The following is an 18,034-nucleotide window of genomic DNA, read 5'->3' as shown; positions in this document are numbered from 1 at the left end:
GGGGGGGGGGGAAGCAACATAAAACTCAACAAGAGAGAGAACAGCATTCCAAAGGGCAGTTTCTTCCCTCTCACATGCAAAAATGGCTTACATGGAGAATGACTGGAAGCTGAGGACAGCCCAGCCTTGGGGAAAGGCTGCAGAAGTTTCCATCCTGGCTGCAGGAGCTCTGAGCTGCCCTGTGCATCCCCAGCTCCTGACAGGATGGGATGGGATTGTCCAGGATGGGAATGTCCAGGATGGGATTATAGGTGCTCTTTGGTGGGGAGGGCAGGGTGACCCACTGGTTCTCTGGGAAAAGACTCTCTTGGCCCCTGAGAGCTCTAGAGCTCTGGCCAAGAAAGGGATCAGAAGAATAAATTACAAAAGAGAATGAGAAAGAATAAGAAGTAAGGATGTAAAGGGAGAATGATGCAGAAAACAAGCCTGAGTAGAACAGTGAGTGCTGTGCTCTGTGTGGCTGATATAGACAGGACAGGTTTTCTCCTCATGCAAGAAATTCCAAACCAGAAAATTTATTATCCAGAAAGCACAGAAAATATCAGAAATGTTTAGCAACTGCAAATCTGGAAGAAACTCTTGTGCCTTAGCTCAAGACATAGATTTTCATTTTCCCCTTTTTATAATTTAAATCAGGTTTTCTCTTTTTATCTCTCTCTTTTTTTTTTTTAATATTTCATTGTAAGAGATTTCAATGCCAAAATTTCAAATTTCAATAAAAATTAACACTTCTCACTTTGAAGACTGTTAAATAATTGCATGCTGAGAAGTGTGTGCCTATTTTACAGAAACAATTTGAAATAGATTAATGGATGCTAACCTTTTCCTGTAAAATGTTCTATTTGAAGAAATGAACATTTTCTGCCAAAAGCATTTTAATGATAAATTTATTACCAGCTCTACCATATGCTAGATTTCTACGATTAAAGTTTCACCTCAGTGACCAAACTGTGTCAGAAAATGACCTGTCATTCTTCTTTCATGTCTGCAGTCATCAGATTTTCAACCATCATCCTACAGTTCTACCATTAGGATGGGCACTAAATTTTATCTCTTTGGGTGACAATATTGTCATAAAAGTAAAACAATTAAAAATCAATCATACAATAAAATGGGAACACTGCTAAAATAATTAGTTTTATTTAAAATGCATGTGCCATTGACAGGTTTTCCTTTTTCTTTATAAAGTGAGCCTTCAGTGGCACAGAGAGGTTTTGATCCAACAATGAATGCAATTAAAACAATTGCTCAGTCAGTCTCAGAACTTCTGAAATTTGTTTAGCTTTGGAAAAACCCAGGCATGTGTTTCATTGGCAAATACCATCGCAGAATAAATCCACATTGAAATCATAAGGCAAGAAAAGTTAATGTGTATAGGGCTTCAATGAAAATACGTACATTTACAGTACGCTCAGCAGCCTTCATGTTTTGTTAACCTGAATTAAAGTACATGAGGGTGGAATTGCCTACAGAGACCTGAGTTTTCTAGGCCAGGATTTCTGTCATTTTGCTAAGCCACTATGTTTGCCAGCAGAGCCACTGAACCAGTGAAATTGACTCCAAAAAGCCACGTTCATCTGATTTCAACTGATTCAAGGTTGGCCTCTGGAATGAACTGTGGATGCAGTTTAGATCAGAGACAGATGCAAGAAGAAATTACTGAGTGAGCAAACTGGCTTAAACTAGTCCTTCAGGCCAAAAAAAAAAAAGATGCTAAGTCATCTAGGGACAGAGGGGTAATTACAGCAGCCATGTCCAATTGCTTTACTTTTAATTGGCACACTCTGCATACATCCTGACTAACAAAACAGAAAATGCAGTCAGAAATGGGTGATTCCAGAGGTCATTTGGTTTATGACATACTCCTAGCTGGCAAAGACTTTTGTGGGAAGGTGGATTCATCTAGACTTTGAGAACATTTCTTTTTGCAAAACTGTGAGGCTGTTATTAAACCCCAGTAACCCACATTCTGGGAAGTAGTTCCTTATCTCTGTATTTCTTAATTGTGCTTCATTACAATTTAATAAGGACTTTTACTCTCAATTAAGCAAATCAACCAAGCAGTTTCTTATGCCTGTTGGAATTAATTGGTTTTGTCAAATGCGGGTTTAATTGCGTGTTAAGTATCTTGCTGAACCAGGATCTGTGTGTGTGTACATATCTGTCTATCCAAACCTTTCCTTAGCTCCTAGCATGATAATGTATGTGCAGTTCAGGGTATCTGAGTCTTTAGCTCTGTTTACTGCTCTGGTCTTGGTGCCTTGCTGGCCCCAAATAATTCCTCCATAATGGTCAAACTCACTAATGCTGTTAATATTGAAAAATGCTTCAACCAGACAGTGGGCTCCTGCTAAGGGAGAAATCAGGCATTGTGACTCTGCCACTTAGGACATGTGGATCCCAGGGGCCTGTTGGATTTTTTGAAAAATATGCCTCTGTAATGAGCCTCTTCATCAGATTCAGCTGCTGAGTGACCACTGAGACAGAAAAAGCTCTGAGGTGTTCCTCATCTCAGCTCATCTCTCTCTCTCACACCCACACACACACCCACCACCCACACACACACACCCACCAGTGCCATGGCAAGACCTTCAGTCCCACTCTGACACCAGTAACAAATATTTGGGTTTATCCCCATTATTTCAGAACTTACCTTGCAAGGTGTAAGTCAAAAGGTGATGAATTATCAGCTTTCCTAAGAACCACCTTAATCCTACACCAATAGGTTATGAACAGCAGCATGGAAGCGATTGACACAAATGCACTGAACACTCATTTCATAGCAGAGACTCCCTGGGTCCCCCATCATTGCACACATGGTTACACAAGGCACCAAGAAACTTCCAAGAAGTAATGCAGCCTTACCTGCTTTTTCCTTGCACAGCTTCTGAAACAGCATCTGTAAGAAAGTGATTTTTCTTTAATAATGGTAATTTTTTCACTCAAATAAGTTCCACATTTCAAGATGACAATCAATGTAATTATTAATTGTCACTACCTTACACAAAGCATAAAAACCAGAGCTTATCAATAAAAATCATGCAGAATAGCTAGTTTTGCTTGCTAATGACAACCTGGCATCCATTCTCAGGTCAGGTTCACCTGTCCTGCAGTGAGTGAGTCTAGGAGCATACTCTACAAGCAGAGTATGTGCTGCAAGGATACGTAAGGTGCAACACACTGGAACATGCCTGAAAGGATCTTGAAATGCAGGTGGGGCTCAGGGAGCAGACAGGCTGCTGAAAAGTTGTGTAGGCAGCTCTACTGATGGGCAAGAAACAGGACACTGTGATTTGGAAAGGTAGATATCTGTTTCTTGCTCATCTGTGACCAAGAGAGGGTTGCTCTGCTTGAGGCTCATGGCAAACTGACCCGCTGTGTTGTTTTCTTCGTATTTTTCATGTTGCTGCTTTGGGTTTGCCATGCTAAATGAAAGAGGTGCCATTAACACCGCACTTGGATGCACCTCTTGGTCCATTACTCTTCTCTTTAATAGCTTTCAGTGCCCAAATGAGGAGGTTGTTGACAGTGATTAAATGCATTTCCTTTCATAGATCACCAACTCTCAGCAATGCAGGCTGTAAATGAAACTAGCATAATGGGTGATACTGCACCTAATTTTTTTTTTAATTAAACAGAAGGGTGAACTGATTCCTCCAGGTACCAGTGTGAAGTGCCCAATACGCAGGCAGCAGAAAAGACAGACATTCCTGTGCCTTGCAGTGACACACCCTCTTCCTGTTTTCTGCTTGTCCCCACATGGACAACCATCTGCACCTTTCCATCAGATGCACCAAGTGCTCCATTATCTCTTCAGTCAATATTGCTTCTGCAGCCTTGATAGGAATCTGTCTATAAAAACATGCTTTTTATTTACCTTTTATTTAATGAAGAATTTTACCGAGATAGTGGAAAATTCCTCCTCTGAGCATGGAACCAAATTGATTAGGCATCCCTCTTAATAACAGGGAAAGCACAGCTAGGGTACTTTTTTTTTTTTTTTTGCCTTCTGCAAGGCAATTTAATTCTAAAAGAGTCTCCTGCTCCCTTGCACAGTCTGCCTGAGCAGCAGCTGAAGTTGACCTATCTTTAGCCAGCAGGGATCAAGTGGAGTGGTCACTTCTGATGGGAAGAGAATGAGTGGCTGAGTCCAAATCATGTTTCTTTAGTGGCAAAGTATCTCATTTCCACAGAGAAATAGGAAATTCAGGCATGGGCTGTGTCAATTGGCAAGGGACAGGCCTTTTGGGATGCCTTTCTGAATGAGGTATATCATATTGTCTCTCCAGTCTTCAGTGAGCTGCAGTGTTGTTTATCACCCTGCCTGGGGACAGGCACCTGATTTTTAGAATCACAACTCTGGCATAAGCCTGGTTGGTGCCTAAATTGCTATACTGAATCTTTGGATAAGCACTTCTTGAAGAATACATAAATGATATGTGAATAGAAAATAAATATGTCAATCCTTCCTGGATAACTGGTTTGTGTGTTCTAGAGCTGCCAGAAGGACACCAGCTATTAAAATCATATCCAGGCTATGTTAACTTCCAAGATCTTTTTAGGATGCCATACAAAAATGGATGCAAATTATTGCTGGAACAATCTCAAGCGGCAACAGAAAGCTGCCAACTAAAAGTGATTTATGGAAATGATAACGCACTGTATAACTGATTGTGTAACAAAATACATTTATTGGAGGACTAGCAACCCATCTGAACAGCATGGCACCAGCTAATCAAATATATAGAAACCACAGACCAAGAGAGTACAACTCTAGCCAAAAGACTGCTGCAGCACCTGCTGCTATGAATAATAAAGAAATCATTTGCGTACAACTCCAGCTGTAACAATTTTGCAAGTGGAAGTGTCAAACAGAAGCTGAAGATAAACACGCTCTGCTGATATAGCCATGTCTTATTTGCTGAAGCATGTAAACCAGCTCACAGAAACGAGAAATGTTTAGATGCTGAGTCCATTCCTCCCCCTCAGCAGTTCTGCGTTTCAGCAGGGCCATCCCACGTTCACCTCTGTGAGCAAAGGTCTCCAAAAGCTTGCCTGGACAGTGTCACCCTGTGCTCCATGACCAGAGCAGGATGAACCAGTGACATGAATAAGGCAACTCTGTACTCAGTGTAGGTTCAGCTACCTAAAGAAAGGCTGTCGATCTATTGGTGGGAGGAAAGTGGATGTGTTGCATTTATAAAGAACCTGACATGGCCTCAAGTTTGGGGAAGTTTGGATTGGATTTTAAGAAAAACATTGAGACAGGCTGTTTGTTCAGGGAAGGGTGGAGTCACCATCCCTGGAGGTATTTAAAAGAAGTGTAGATGCAGATGTGGCACTGAGAGACATGGCTAAATGGTGGACTTGACAGTGTTAAGTTAATGGTTGGACTTGGTGATCTTTGGGGTCTTCTACAACCTACACAATTCAATGATCCTGTGATTTTCTTGAAAGGCATTCTGTGTGGAAACAAATTACTCAAATGAACTCCTTGGATGAAGTGGAAGTGAAGATAGAAGCAAAACACCAGCATTATAAAGTCAACAAGGAAAATAAACATACACATTGGAAAACTGTTTCTCTGATATATACATAATCTTTCATGGCTATAAGTGATCAGGGCATGGAACTCATCAAACTAGATTAAATGACTTAATATCATCCCAGAAACATTATTATGAAATGGTTGACTTGAACAACTTCAAAACCATTTTAATTTGCAAGAGCACAGGGATTCTGTAATGCCAGCCAATCCTGTAATATCATACACCATTTCAAAGAAAAAAAGACCATTTTGCATCCATGTCTTTTGCTTCCCTCTTCCCCATCAACCTCTATTAGTTATTAGCTCCTTTATGTTCCCATTTCAAACATGCCCATATCTTCCACTGATATTTCTGAGTACCTGTCAAACTGTCATCATTCATTCTCAGGAAATCACACCCTCCAAAAAAAATAAAAAAAGGTAATTAGTGTATCTGTTCAGCATGCAAATATCTCTCCTAGACATTTAATAAAAAAGCCAGAGAATTTATTCAACATAGATATGGTATCAGAAATATCACTGCTATCAAATAAACCCTGGCATTTGGACAGGACTACTTTACATCTGCTGTTAATAAAAAAGGCTTTGAGTTCTGTAAGCTTGTGTTTTGTGGTGAGCAAGCGGCAGCAGCACTCTGAAACACGACACTCCTTGCAGAGGAAAAAGGATAAATCTGTATGACTTCCTACTGGTTCACTGATACTGAAGGAAAGCACTCTAAACTGAAAAAGGTCCTCCAAATAAGGATTAAAAAAATCATGCTGGTTCTTCATTCTAGCAATTTAATGACCTGCCAGGCTTTAATTAGAGTGACATATAGGCAGTTTTAAAGGAGGAAAACAGCAATCCACATGCAAAGCTCAATCATCTGTGTAGCAGGTTTATTAGATCCTTTCAGAAAGATGTTTACAGAAGGAAAGAAAATCCTAGTTATTACTTCAAAATAAAATTCTACAGCCCCAAAAGGGAAGTAATATTATGACACTCAGCAATGTTAGCCTTAACTTGAAGTTACCTGGCCCCTGCAATGAGATCTTCAGTCTGGATGACACTAGCAATTTCCCTAGAGCATGTTAGTCAGCTGAGAATAATGGCAATACTGAAGCTGTTCCACAGAAAATACTGTTGAGACTGCTGCATCAGAAATTTTATTTCTCTCAGAGACTTGGCACCCATGTTTGGTACAGGGATGAAACTGCTGCTGGATTTTAGTGCTTAAGATGTATCTTCAAAGGCTGACAACAGAGCTCATAATTTTCCTTTAAAATACAACCACTGCAGAGGTGTTTATTAGAGAGCATATATTATATACAGCCTGAATTCTATTAGAGAATTTCCCCTTGTGGCATGGAAGACAAGTCTTGGCTGGATGTGAATCTGCCTCATACCTGTTGCATCACAACATGTTGGCCTCCTCACCAGGTTAGAAAGCAGGGGAAGGTGAAATTCTCGATTTCTTCCATTGAACCTGATCTACTGCGCTGCAAACTATTCATGATGGGGTCAAAGAAAGAAGTTTAAACAGCTCCCCATTCTGCAGTCAAGAAAGTCTTCTTGCTTGCTCACAAGAAGAGTGACCAGCAGGTCAAGGGAGGTGATTCTGCCCCTCTACTGCACTCTCATGAGACCCCACTGGGTGCGCTGCATCCAGCTCTGGGGACCCCAGCACAGAAAAAACGTGGTCCTATTGAAATGGACCCAGAGGAGGGCCACAAAGATGATCAGAAGGCTGAAACAACTCTCCTATGAAGACAGGCTGAGAGAGTTGGAGAAGAGAAGGCTCTGGGGAGACCTCACTGCAGCCTTTCAGTACCTACAGGGGGACTTCTAGCATCTGTAAGAATTCAGAGGACACAGACAGGTCTTTTAAAAACTCTAAACTTATACTCTGAGCTGTATTCTAAAAAGTTAAAACTGTAAATATTGCCTAGAGATATAAAAGGATATTTAATAATTGTGCACAGCTGTTAAAGGACACAATGAAAACTTGAAAATTATTTTCCCTTGTTTAGTATTTTAGTTGGCAAAATTACCCTCACTCACAGTTTTTAAAATGCATTTTACTTTACTCTAAATATTTATTTAATTTTGCACCAAGATCAGTGCTGGTTCATAAAACTGTCATAGAAAGAAAGAGTCATTAAATTGCTTTTTTCTCTTTGGTACAAATATGTATCTATTTTGCCTATGTACTATTGATAGAAGTTTAGACATTTCTTATGGCTGCTTTTTTGAAAGCTTCAATCAAACAGAAAACTGCCTGGAAACGATTTTAAAGTGAAAGCTTTTGAACAGAATTTAAAAAAATGTTTACAATATGTGGAGCAGGGCAATAATAAAGTATATAAAAATGAAAACCATTTCAACAATGTTCTAAGTGAGATTAGGAGAAAATGAGCTACGAGACTAACAGTAAAGCAATTTCAGTAAGTGTAATCTATCATACTTATCTAAAAGAATTTATTATATTAACAGACCAGGGAGATTTCACCTCTAGCAGATGCTAATACGATTTCCAAATGTCAAGCAGTTACAGCCTGGGGGGTTATAACCAAATTTTTATTGAGGAGGTTTCAGTTCCAACACGTGAGGAGCACCCACTTCGGGTGAGTGCTAGGGTGTGCCTCCATGGTATTTTTTGCTGTATTAAACCATTGCAGTTGCTCCTTTTGCCATCAGATTGGATGATACCATTCATCCCTGTGGCTCAGCTGGCCATGCCTATTTGTCTTGCACTAGCACTCATCTTGACAAATGGGAATGAAAAGAAGCACAACATTAATTTTATCACCAAAAAGTTTCTGCTGTTTAATTTGTTGCTTTCATCACAAGAGCTCCATTATAGCTCCATTTCCTCTGTCTCACATGTTGCTCTAATGCAAGCAGTTTGTTTAATACTTTGTAATCTTGGGGTTTTTGCTGTCATTCACTCTATATTACCTTTGCTTCTCCTATGATTTCCCCTATGGAATAAAATGACTGTGTTTGCTATTCCATAGTCTCGAAGACTGAACTATCTGATCTCCTAAATTTTGCCCCAGTACAACTAGTGAAAGTCTGAACACGAAAATTTTCCTATTATTTAATGGCTAGCAAAAAGCCTCCGTGTTGACAAGAGCATCTTTGTTGCTGACTATGCTGCACCACATATGCAGGTATGCTCAGATACCACCATTTGCATTAGGGTAAAAACTACTACATTAGGGTAGTAGTTTGCAACTGATCCACAAATCCCACAGAAGGATAAGAGCAATAATATGGGAATCAGTAGAAGTGGTAATTTGGAGCTTGCAACTATTGAGGACTTTTCCCATCTCTTTTTCCATTTAAAAATTAAATTGACATGACTTTTCAACAGAGAATGTGAATTATCAAATACAAAAGCAAATTGTCAAAAGGTTTCATTTTGATAGCTTTGAAGGAAAAAATAATTTTTGGGTTGAAAATGTGTTTAATATTTAACTCATTGTATTACACTACATAAGAAATGTGCAAAGCCTGGTCTTGAATCATATAAGAAAATTTTACAAACTGGCAAAGCATTTCACAGAACAGAAGGACTTTTAATCAGTATTGGTACTTGAAACCATGAAAAAAGGGCACCAAGGTATCACAAGTTCAGATACTTTCTTCACCTTCAAGGATTTTATTATACCTTTTAGAGGTATATTATTTTATTATACCTTTTATTATTGATTTTAGAGGTCACTGGAAGTAATTTAGAAAATAACTCTGAACAGGTAAAATTATTATTTTTAAATATTATTTTAGAGATGTAGATATTTACAACTCCAGAATGCTACTTTGCTGTAATATATCCATGATAATTTTCTTAAATTTTTAGGTATTTTATGCTGTGCTCATCAAAGTCCATGCTCTTACCAAAGCCAGCTGTGAGCACAGCTTCTCTGTTGTCATTATTTTGCCCTTTGTGGCCAGCTGGATGTACCTGAGAGACAGAACACAGATGTTTCACTGCAGAAACAGATGCCCCTGTGCCCTTCAAGGTGACCAGGGCAGCCAAACAGGTCTGGTTCCACCTGGTGTAAAGTGGTGATACACCCCCATTCTCTTTCACTTACACAAACTCTCAATAGCACTTCCCACTTTTGTGCTTTTAGATATGCTTTAATAGTGCCCAATATTTTAAAATCTAATTAAAATCTAACCTGACAGTTGGGTACTATGTTCTTGCAAAGCAGGTACGGGCAACATCAAGAATTTAGCTAAGGAAACAGCTTGTGGAATATGTAGGCTCTTTTGGTTTGCATGGTGTCCTAAATATTCAATTCATCATGCCCAATTCCCAACACCCACCCTTAAGGATCACTTCCTTACAGGATACAGTTCTGCCACATCTCAGCAAATTTCATCCTGATAAAATAGAAAAATGTCCTCTTCATAATGCTTTTACTTCTACCAAGTCCCAGAAGCACTTAGTCATTCTGAACTCTTGACTCTGCAGCAGAACTAACATCAACATGCTCAGAACTGTGCAAATAACAATTAGTGCTCAGCTCTCTGCTAAGATAACCAGCCATGCTTCTGTATAAACAATGACATGAATAAAAACTGGAGATAATGCAGTTGTCACAACATATGCGTGGGGGTCAGGTGGAAATGTGATGGGGCAGAGGTGGGAGGAAGAAAGACAAATAAGAAGAGCAATGACTGCCAAATGGAGATGAACAAAAGTGAGAGGCCCTGCTTTTTACAATCCTGGAACAATACAGTGAGTCACACATTGCTATCATTTTTACCCTCTTGAGTAGGAAGAAGTGCTATATCTATTTTAAAGATAGAATGAAGTGGGAAAGGTACAAGAGGTCACACAGCAACAAAGAGAGGCATGAAAGCTGGGGACTGCTGTGCTGCTCTGGGAAATGAGTGACTGCTAAAGCAAACAGCAGTTAGCAGTAATCCATAGCAGAACACGAAAACCAAGCCCTGTGAGCTCTGGCTACAGCTGTGGTGTTATTTTAGCTTGGCCCAGAGCAGTACTTAGCTGGGAATGAACTTCAGACTGCCGTTAGCAGCAGTTTGCTTGTTTTCACTACTGAATATCCACAGAAATGTTTCATGATGGCTAGGCTCTGAATGGATATTGGGTACTCTCCTTCACAGTCAATAAAACTCATCATTGTAATATAGTCTTAAACAAAAATGCACTTTTCCCATTATACTGACGTATTAGCCATCAGTTAAAATCTTGGTCAACATTTTAGGCTTCTTGAGGAAAACCAACACAGGTTTGTTTAGTGGTCATTTTTTAGTAAAAGGTAAAGCAAGGATAAGTGAGGAAAAAAAATGTTTTATTCCAAAGAGTTACTGAAAATACAGAAGTTGTGCACAGCAGAAGAGCTGTGGACATCTTCATGAGAGCATCTGTGGAAAATGTTAGGTAGCATCTCTGCCCCTTCTGGCATCCCAGCAAGGGTTGATGCCCTTAGGAGAAGCAGACATTCTGATTGTTTTGCATTTTTAATTTATAGTTTTTAGTCTTTATAGAACATTTCATTACTGGAAACCTGCTGTAAATCCTTTTCTATCTGTGATCATTTTTTTTGTCTGCCTCTGTGGCTTTGTCTCTGTTTATCACAACTGTTATGCCAGATTTAAAAAAAACCTTTTCCCAGGCAAATGACCTGGTTTCCCTTTGGGAGGTTTCATAGTTCTCCCTTTCTAAGAAAGAACAGAATGGCTTCCATTGTGCCAGCAACAGGTAAGAGGATGTCACCTACCTTACAACCTCCACAGCAAATGCACACAAGATGTGTCAGGAATGACAACTCCACTGCAAATTCTGGTGTAGCCCATAGGAAAACCAATGCTTGTGATGTGTATTGACTTCTGTTGTTTATTTTCAAAATGAAGACTTCAACCCATATAAATAAAGGGCAATTTGTGTTCTGGTTGCAAAGCTAATATTTTCATATAAAAGCATACATTTCCCTTTGCAATGGGGTACACTGCCAGCAAATGCCCAGGTGCAATTCGGGTAACTGCCATGTAAACACCTAAACAACTTCGAAGCCCTGTGTTCCCAGCTGCTTGCCTGACTTTTTGCCTTACCTGCCAAGATTATGCACATGGTGAGAAAGTTGGGTGAAATTATGCTGCATCAGGAGTTGAGAACTCCTTACGCACATGTGAACTAAGAACAAGAGGGCTGCAGTGCACCAAAAGACAAACAGACATGTATGGTTTGGAATTATTTAGACAAAGCATGCTCAATGTTAATACTATGTTTAAATTCATTTTTCTAAATACACTAACAGTGGTGGTGGACTGCATTTGACTTAACACACTGCAGAAACTGGATCTAGAAGTCTTCTCTACAACATACACATCATGCACCCTAACCACCCCCTCTTCCCCTCCCCAGGTAAGCATATGCACACATATATAGACACACACAATTTAGATATATGTATATGTGTGTGTGTGTGCCTCTGATTCACTCACCCTTCTAATCTTTTCCCTGCAAAAATTGCTGAGTTTGTGAGAGAGCATGAATTTGTGTGCTCACACACTGAAGGGGCTGCTGGCTTAATCTGTGACCTCCAGCAAGTCAGTGCAGCACTGACGGAACAAAGAAACAAATGTTCTTCAGCTAGTCATGAACATCTCCACTGCTACAGTGACCCTTGGATTACTGCTTATCCTTAAGCAGTTTGGTCTCTCACTCCTGCAGCTATATCACTCCTAATAACATAACACAAGTCTAATTGTGAGTCAGAGATGTTAGGGTTTCCACGGCCACAACCATATTTTATAATTTATAATTTACTGTCTTACAGACATCACAAAATGTCTGTACAGAAGCACTGACCTTGACTTTTCTCTGTTGTATCATGTTTAAAACAATTGGCAAAAGTCATGATGAGGTACTTAGTCATCTGCATGCATCCTTCTCCGACAGCAGGAGAGAGCAGAAATTTGTTAGGGACTAGCTCAAATTTCCCCCCCTTGCCCCCCATCCTCCCCCATTCCTGCATAGCCTAAAGCAGATTCAAACTCATTTCAATATATGTAGTACTGGTTAAGCTATTTTGCTATAAAACAAAAAAGGAAAAAAAAAAAAAGAAACACTTAAATTCTTGAAATGGATTAAAATAACTGCACCACCACAGAGGGGTTATAAAATTGGCATGTATTACTTCTCAGCTGTCATGGACAGCCAAAACAAATATATTCACAGAATTATCTCTATACCTTGTGCTCCTATATGAAGAACTTGTTTTATGCTTCTCTGCAATGCAGACAAACAGTAATTTCTGTTCCTTTTTTTTTGGTAGCTAAGCACCATGACCTTCCTAGAAATATTCAAGGATCCTTTAGTGGAAAACTCCACAACCTCTTCACGGTGTTGCTATTCTCCATAGCTCAGTATGATTCCTAAATGGAATAAACTGAACTTGAAATTATAGAATCATAAAATGTGATATTAGGCAAGTTTTAGACAATTGAAATAAAAGCACAATTTTCATAGCATTGCTTAACATTTATGACATGTTCATTGAACAATTTTTATACTACTCACATGCACATCATGGACTACAGCTAAAGGCTGATGGAATGAATGGAGATTTTTCTATCACCTTGCATACCTTTACCTTTTTGTCCTTAATCACTGTGAGACAAATATCATCATTCTCTGTTTTCTGTTTGTGTAATTCACATTAATGACCACTGCTTAAAATTTGTTTTTACAGTTAGATTTAAGGCACTATTCATCTTTCAAAAAGCACTGATTTTACAAAAAACATCATTGCTTCAGCTGATCTTAAATCAAAGTAGGTCTGATTTATATCAGACCTACAAGATTTATATCAGACCTACAAGTCAGGTCCAACAAGAATAAACTTTTAAAGTGAAAATTATTGTGTCAACAAATGAGAAATTTGAAAAACCCCACAGTAAAGGGTGCATTTACTGATTCACATCTATCTTCTGTCCAGTTTTATTTACTCAGTCACAGCAACTAAAAATAATGCCAACTCATGATGCAACATCTGAGCTCAGAAAGCAGTTATTGCTATTCAGTTTAAAAAAGTTATCTCCTAATTGCTATATTCTAATGTTCCAAGAGAAAAAATTAGAATGGAGACATTTGAAAAGGGCTTCTCAGTGGGCAAAACCTACTAATTAATGCAATAAAGGATTTTCAGCTTCCTATGCTCTCTGGCTGGGCTTCTGAAGTATTGTCAGAATGCACATCTGCACAACCTTGGTGATAGCAGCTGCTGGAAAACTGGATGCTGAGATGTCTCTCTACCTATACATCTTGAATTCTGTTTCAGCATGGAAATGTACATTTGATTAGTAATGATTTTATTAATTATTGAGGGAAGTGAAGGTGGCTGTCCCAAAGTCTCATGGCTGTAAGATAAACCAGTTCCCCATTCCTTGGGACCTCCATGCTGTCCCTGCAAAGAACAATAGCTCTCAGTTACTGAGAAGCTCAGTTTGCTCTGTTATGGGGCAGATTTCCTACACAATCCTTCCTCCAGAAGCTGGAGCAATCATTTTGTACTTCACAGGGTAATGACATGAGAGTATAGGAGAGATGCCACATCACAGTCATTCTGCTGCCTGTGCTACAATTCATAGTGACATCTATCTGAGGGCCTGTTCCTACTGCACTAGGAGTAAGAGAGGACTTTAACATAACTATAAGTAATCTTTAGCCAGAGAAGCATGTAAATTCATGCATGTAAATTCATGCAAATGAGTTTTCAAAATTTGCTGGCCTCTTGACAGCTTATGAGGGCTTTCTCCCAGGATTAGCTGTACCTCAGGACTAGGGGCTAGGTCTTGATTTAATCTAGGACCTACAAAACTCACGAGAGCTTGAAGGAGACTATCATATACATAGAACCTTACTATGAACTGCCAGAGTTAATCATACATAGAACCAGAGTTAATTATAGAATATCTGGAATTTCTATCCGCTTGTTATGTAACTTCAAATGTTTCATCCCTTGCAGCAATATCTGGGGCTTCATGGCCACTTGCGCCTTCACATTCAAGGCCCTCCAGTATCTTAGGCACTCTTTAAAACCCATTTATCACTAGAAATACCTACTAATATTTTACAGCTGATGAAAAAAAGAAAAAAATCAATTGGAACATAATGTTTATACCATGCCAAACAGGACAGTATCAAAACAGACTCAACAACGTACTTTAGGACAGCATATTTTAGCTCACCAAATAAAACAGCCAGCGTCAAGCCTCCTTATCATCTACATGATTAAAGAATGAGAATATGTAACTCTAGGCAGATGACTTAAGAAAGGAGAAGAGGCCTTACATATTAATTGACTGTGAGATTAAGGAAGTATCATTTCACTGACTTCTTTCTATTTCAGAATCTTTGCATCCCTTTAGTCTGAATTCATAGCTACACAAACCCAAACAGGCAGCAAATGCTGGGTGTATGTAGCACCCTGATGCACTACCTGGACTTCCTCCAGTTTTCATGCTAAACATTCTTGAGGCTCTTTATAGATAAAAGTCTGATTTCTTGCTGCATTTTTTCTATGATGTATTGCAATGTTCACCTTCATTCTATGTCAAGTCTAATATAATTCATATCTAATCTTGGGCAAGCCTAAGCTCTCTCTTGACTAAAATGCATTCCAGCATGAACCTTTTTATTTTAGTAAATAATCAGACAATGACATTTCTATGGTGACTTTTATTTTAAAGAGTTCTGAAGGAAAGAAAGAGACACTCAAATTACCTTCTGCGCAAGGGCTTTTCCACATTTGGTATCAGAATGTACCCACCTCTCTTCTCTCCAGAGTTTTAGAGTTTTTGATCCTGTGTTGTGAATTTTCAGTATTTACTGAAAAAAACTGTCAGCTTTTTGCTAGTCACAGTGTTTTGGAGCACATACTGAGAGCTTTATCCATATGAGATTTAAGTAAAAATTCAAGACAGGAACATAGAGAATGCAGCAATTTACCATTTATGTAGTGTCATGTTATTTTATTGCTTATATTACAAAGCTCCTCACATTCAGGATTCAACCAGAAATAAGGTCACTTTTTAATGGGAACACACAATATATGAAAAACTAGGAAAAGGCCCATGCATATGTATAGGATCAAAGGATCGTCCTTGGATTGAAGACCTCACAGCCTAGCTTAGACTTTCATTCTAGATGCTACACCAAATGGGACATTCTGCGAGGGGAACACTCATTGCTCAGTTGTGCGCTTATCCTCAGAAGTGCAATCCAATCTTGGATCTTGAGAGGATGGAAAATAAAATGTCTAGTCAGGCATTTGAGCTTCAGAGAGGACAAGGAACTCAGAAACCCCCAGAGCTCAGCATTTCGCAACAGCCAGCTGTAGATTGCTATGCCAAGATTGTGGCTGTACTTAGGCCTCTCAGGAACTGCGGTTTTCACCACTACAGGATCTCAAATCCCTGAATGTCTCTCAATTCCCTGAACCTCCAGGTGGGAGCCGGGGGAGTGAAGTCTCTCCCACTATAATATCTAAAAGAGGTTCAGGACCACAAGACAGCCACCACAGCTTTGTAAGGGCAAATCCTGCCTGACCAATCTTCTATGTTGGAGTGACTGCAACTGTTGAAAAGGGCAGACTGACAGATGTCATCTGCCTAGACATTTGTATAGCCTTTAACACAGTCCCATAGGACACCCTCATCCCTGGAGAGATGCGGATTTGAAGACTGGACTATTTGGTCAATTAGGAATTGGCTGGAAGGACACAGCCAGAGAATTGTGGTCAGTGGCTCTATGTCCAGGAGGAGGCCACTGACAAGTGCTGTCTCTCAGGGCTCTGTCTTGGGACATCTGCTCTTCAATATCTTCATCACTGTCATCGAGAGTGGGACGGAGTGCACCCTCAGTGAGTTTTCAGAGGACACAAAGCTGAGCAGTGCAGTTGACACAACAGAAGGACAGGATGCCATCCAGAGGGACATGGAAAAACCTGAGAAATGGGTCCACAAGAACCTCATGAGGTCCAGCAAATCCAGGTGAAAAGGGGCCATCCCAGATATGAGCACAGACTGGGAGAGGAACTCATTGAGAGCAGCCCTGTGGAAAAGGACTTGGGGCATGAGCCAGCAGTGTGTGCTCACAGCACGGAAGGCAAACCACAACCTGGGCTTCTTCCAAAGCAGTGAGACAGCAGGGTGGGGGAGATGATTCTGTCCCTCTACTCTGCTCTCATGAAACCCCACTTGAAGTGCTGTGTCTTGCTGTGGGGTCTGCAGCACAGGAAAGACATGGATGGACCTGTTAGAGCATGTCCATAGAAGGGCCATGAAGATGATCAGAGGGATGGAGACCCCTCTCCTATAAACACATGTTGAGAGAACTGGGGCTGTTCAGCCTGGAGAAGAGAAGGCTCCAGGAAGACCTCATGGCAGCCTGGCAGAACTTAAAGTGGCCTATAAAAAAGAAAGGTAGAGACACTTTTCATACTGATGGGAGCAGGCAGTGGGCTTAAACTAAGAAAGGAAAGATTTAGATTAGGTGTTAGGAGGAAATTCTTTACTCAGAGGGTAGTGAGGCACTGGCACAGGTTGTCCAGAGAAGTTGTGGATATCCCATTCCTTGAAGTGTTCAAGGCCAGGTTGGATGGGGTTCTGAGTAACCTGATCTACTGGGTGGCATGTCTGCCTATGGCAGAGGGATTGGAAATACATGATCTTTAAGGTCCCTTCCAATATAAACCATTCTATGAGCAGGATGCTCAGGTGCCTACTAGAGATGTTTACAATTTCTGAACCAGTGCCAGTGGATAATGGATACAAAAATAGACATGACCATCTTTCTGCTACTAGTTCTGCCCCTAACAGTGTAATTAAAAACTGAAACATGCCTTTTTGCATACACAAGGAAATATGTATTTACAGGTGATTTCAATACTGCTCTGATTTTTCAATATATTCAGCAGCTACTCTAGATCATGAAGCACAAGATTAGGAAAAAAAATTAAGAAAAAAATTAAGAAATTCCTGGCAAGTTTTACATTCCCTTTAAAAAAAAATTACATACACCCTCCCTTCCTCCCTTCCCTCCAGCAAATACCACTCATGTTTAAGATTAGATTATTTTTCTCCTGATTCCTCTTTAGCTGCCAGAGAGTGACTCATTGTCAGATTGATCTAATTACAATTACAGACCTTGTTCTTCTGGTGTTAAAAGGGAAAACTAGGAAACATAAAGGAAAAGGTCAATACAGAAAGACTCTACAAGTCAGGATATGTTAAACAGTGCCACTAGTGATTTCTGTTGATTTTTCTATAGCTTTTATTTTATAATAATATAACAGAAATCAGCTACACTTCTCAGACACCTACCTGTAAGGTTTTCGTGCACCACATTACAGATTTTAGTTCTTTTGGTATAAGAGTGAAACAAGAGTGTAATAGTTTAATAATATAGTTTAATAATAGCATCATATAGTTACTGTTAGTAGAATAATAAAGATGAGCTAT

At 39.6% G+C, this 18,034-nt stretch overlaps 1 protein-coding gene across 1 annotated transcript in view; it reads right to left on the bottom strand.

The window, feature by feature from the left end:
• The window catches only part of STARD13 (StAR related lipid transfer domain containing 13), a 289,660-nt gene that overhangs the window by 164,818 nt on the left and 106,808 nt on the right, over positions 1-18,034 (bottom strand). Inside the window, exon 5 of the mRNA XM_005426361.2 lies at positions 2,866-2,899. Within this exon, the coding sequence (XP_005426418.1) occupies positions 2,866-2,899 (34 nt within the window). The remainder of the gene's footprint in view (positions 1-2,865; positions 2,900-18,034) is intronic.

The sequence above is a fragment of the Geospiza fortis genome, unplaced genomic scaffold (assembly GCF_000277835.1).
Source record: "Geospiza fortis unplaced genomic scaffold, GeoFor_1.0 scaffold181, whole genome shotgun sequence".
Classification (NCBI taxonomy): Eukaryota; Metazoa; Chordata; class Aves; order Passeriformes; family Thraupidae; genus Geospiza; species Geospiza fortis.
This window is presented reverse-complemented; position numbering and strand designations above follow the sequence as displayed.